Source organism: Myotis lucifugus, unplaced genomic scaffold, assembly GCF_000147115.1.
Source record: "Myotis lucifugus unplaced genomic scaffold, Myoluc2.0 scaffold_1269, whole genome shotgun sequence".
NCBI classification, from domain to species: Eukaryota; Metazoa; Chordata; class Mammalia; order Chiroptera; family Vespertilionidae; genus Myotis; species Myotis lucifugus.
The window spans coordinates 42,868-44,469 of NW_005872317.1; the positions used below are offsets into that span (position 1 = coordinate 42,868).

The window sequence follows — 1,602 nt, forward strand, 5'->3', positions numbered from 1 at the left end:
CCCCCCCCCCAAAATTGGGGGCCTCCCCTCGTGGGCCAGAAAGGCCCCCTTATTTAGACCTACCCCCAAGGGGCCGTTTTTCCTCCAAAAAATTGGGAGCAACCCCCCCCCCGGTGGGCCTCAGTGGGTGGGGTGTACCCTTAGAACCCGAGAGGTCCGGGTTTGATTTCCGGTCGGGGGCAAATCGCCGGTTTTTGGGGGCTTTTTCCCCCAATTTTAAGCCTTCAAAAAACAACCCGGTAAAAAGTTTCTCTCCTAATCATTGAAAATTTCTATTTTCCCCCTCTTTCCTTCTTTTTGAAACCCCAAAAAAAAATTTTTTTTTAAAAAAATGGGGAAAAAACCCCCCACTGGCCAATGGGGCCCCCAAGGGATTTCCCGGACCCCCAAAACCCCCAAGGTTTAGGAGGTAAATGTGGAAGAACCCCCTTTATTTCCCTTGAGGTCCCCAGAAGGCCAGGGGAAAGGGCCCTGGTTACCACCCCCGTTCCCTGGAGGGGACCCCCCCCCCCCCCCCCCCGCAGGAGCCCCCGCCGGCCCAGGCCGCGTGTACTCACCAAAACTGTGGCCCATGATGGAGAAGCGATCCCACTTCAAGGCTGAAAGCACAGAGCCAGGTCTGGGGTCCAGCCTTCCCCCCCTCTGTCCCAGCATCTGGGGCGCCCCCCTCAGGGGCAGACCCTGCAGGAGGGAGTGGGCCCTCGGGCCGGCCTCCTCCAGCTTCCCTGTCACCCAGGGATTCGGGGCAGAGCTGGGGCCTGACACAGGTCACCCCCAGGCCAGCCTTGCTTCCTGGCTACCACACTCACTCCCACGGTGAGAGGGGGTGCCCCGCTCCCCAACACACTCTGCCTCTTACTCACCTGCCGAGACTCTCCGGATCTCACCCACGAAGTTTTGATAGTAATAGGGAAGGCCTGGGCTGTAGTGGGACGAGAGCCCGTGGCCCCCGAAATCCATGGCCACGTAGTAAAAGTCTGAGGCGGAGGGAAGATGGAGGCGAGGTGTCAGACTGGCCTCTCCCCTCTCACTCCCCCGCAGCCCTGCCCCTCGCCCTGGCCTTCCTCCTGCCCAGCCCACCTCTTGGGAGGAGAGGGATGAGTCTGTCGAAGGAGTTGGCATTGTCCAGCCAGCCGTGCAGGCAGAGAACAGGGGAGGCCTTCTGGGAGCCCCAGGCTTTGGCGGCGATGTGGCCCCAGGGCACAGCCATCTTCAGCTCCGAGAACAGACCTGAAAGCCATCGGCTCAGTCCTGGAGCCGCACTCCGGAGCCCTTGGTCTGGGCCCAGCCCCTCACCCCCACTGGAGGGCATCAGCGACACCCAGGATTCCTGTGCTGCCCCCGAGGTGACGGGGAGACCCGGAGGTGGGCCTGGGGATCCCCAGGGGAGGGGAAGAGAAACTGGGTCCACTGAGTGAGGAAAACCTTGGAAGGGCTTCACCACAGAACTTTCTAGAATAGTCTGGGGGGTTGGCTAGCTCTGGGCTCTGCCACGTGCTAGCTGTGCAACCGTGGGCAAAGTGATGAAAACCCAGCCTCGGTTCCTTTTCTGTAAACTGGAGTGAACAGTAATAGTAATAATAGCCAACATCTTGAGTCTTT

General features: G+C 60.0%; 1 protein-coding gene across 1 annotated transcript in view; it reads right to left on the bottom strand.

Annotated features, from left to right (window-relative positions):
• Positions 1 to 1,230, bottom strand: part of SERHL2 (serine hydrolase like 2) — a 13,712-nt gene extending 12,482 nt beyond the window's left edge. Inside the window, exons 1-3 of the mRNA XM_006107583.3 lie at positions 1,081 to 1,230; positions 864 to 977; positions 535 to 599 (exon numbers count right to left, since the gene is read on the bottom strand). Of these exons, the coding sequence (XP_006107645.2) occupies positions 535 to 599; positions 864 to 977; positions 1,081 to 1,210 (309 nt within the window). The 5' untranslated portion in view covers positions 1,211 to 1,230. The remainder of the gene's footprint in view (positions 1 to 534; positions 600 to 863; positions 978 to 1,080) is intronic.
• Positions 1,231 to 1,602: the final 372 nt, after the last annotated feature.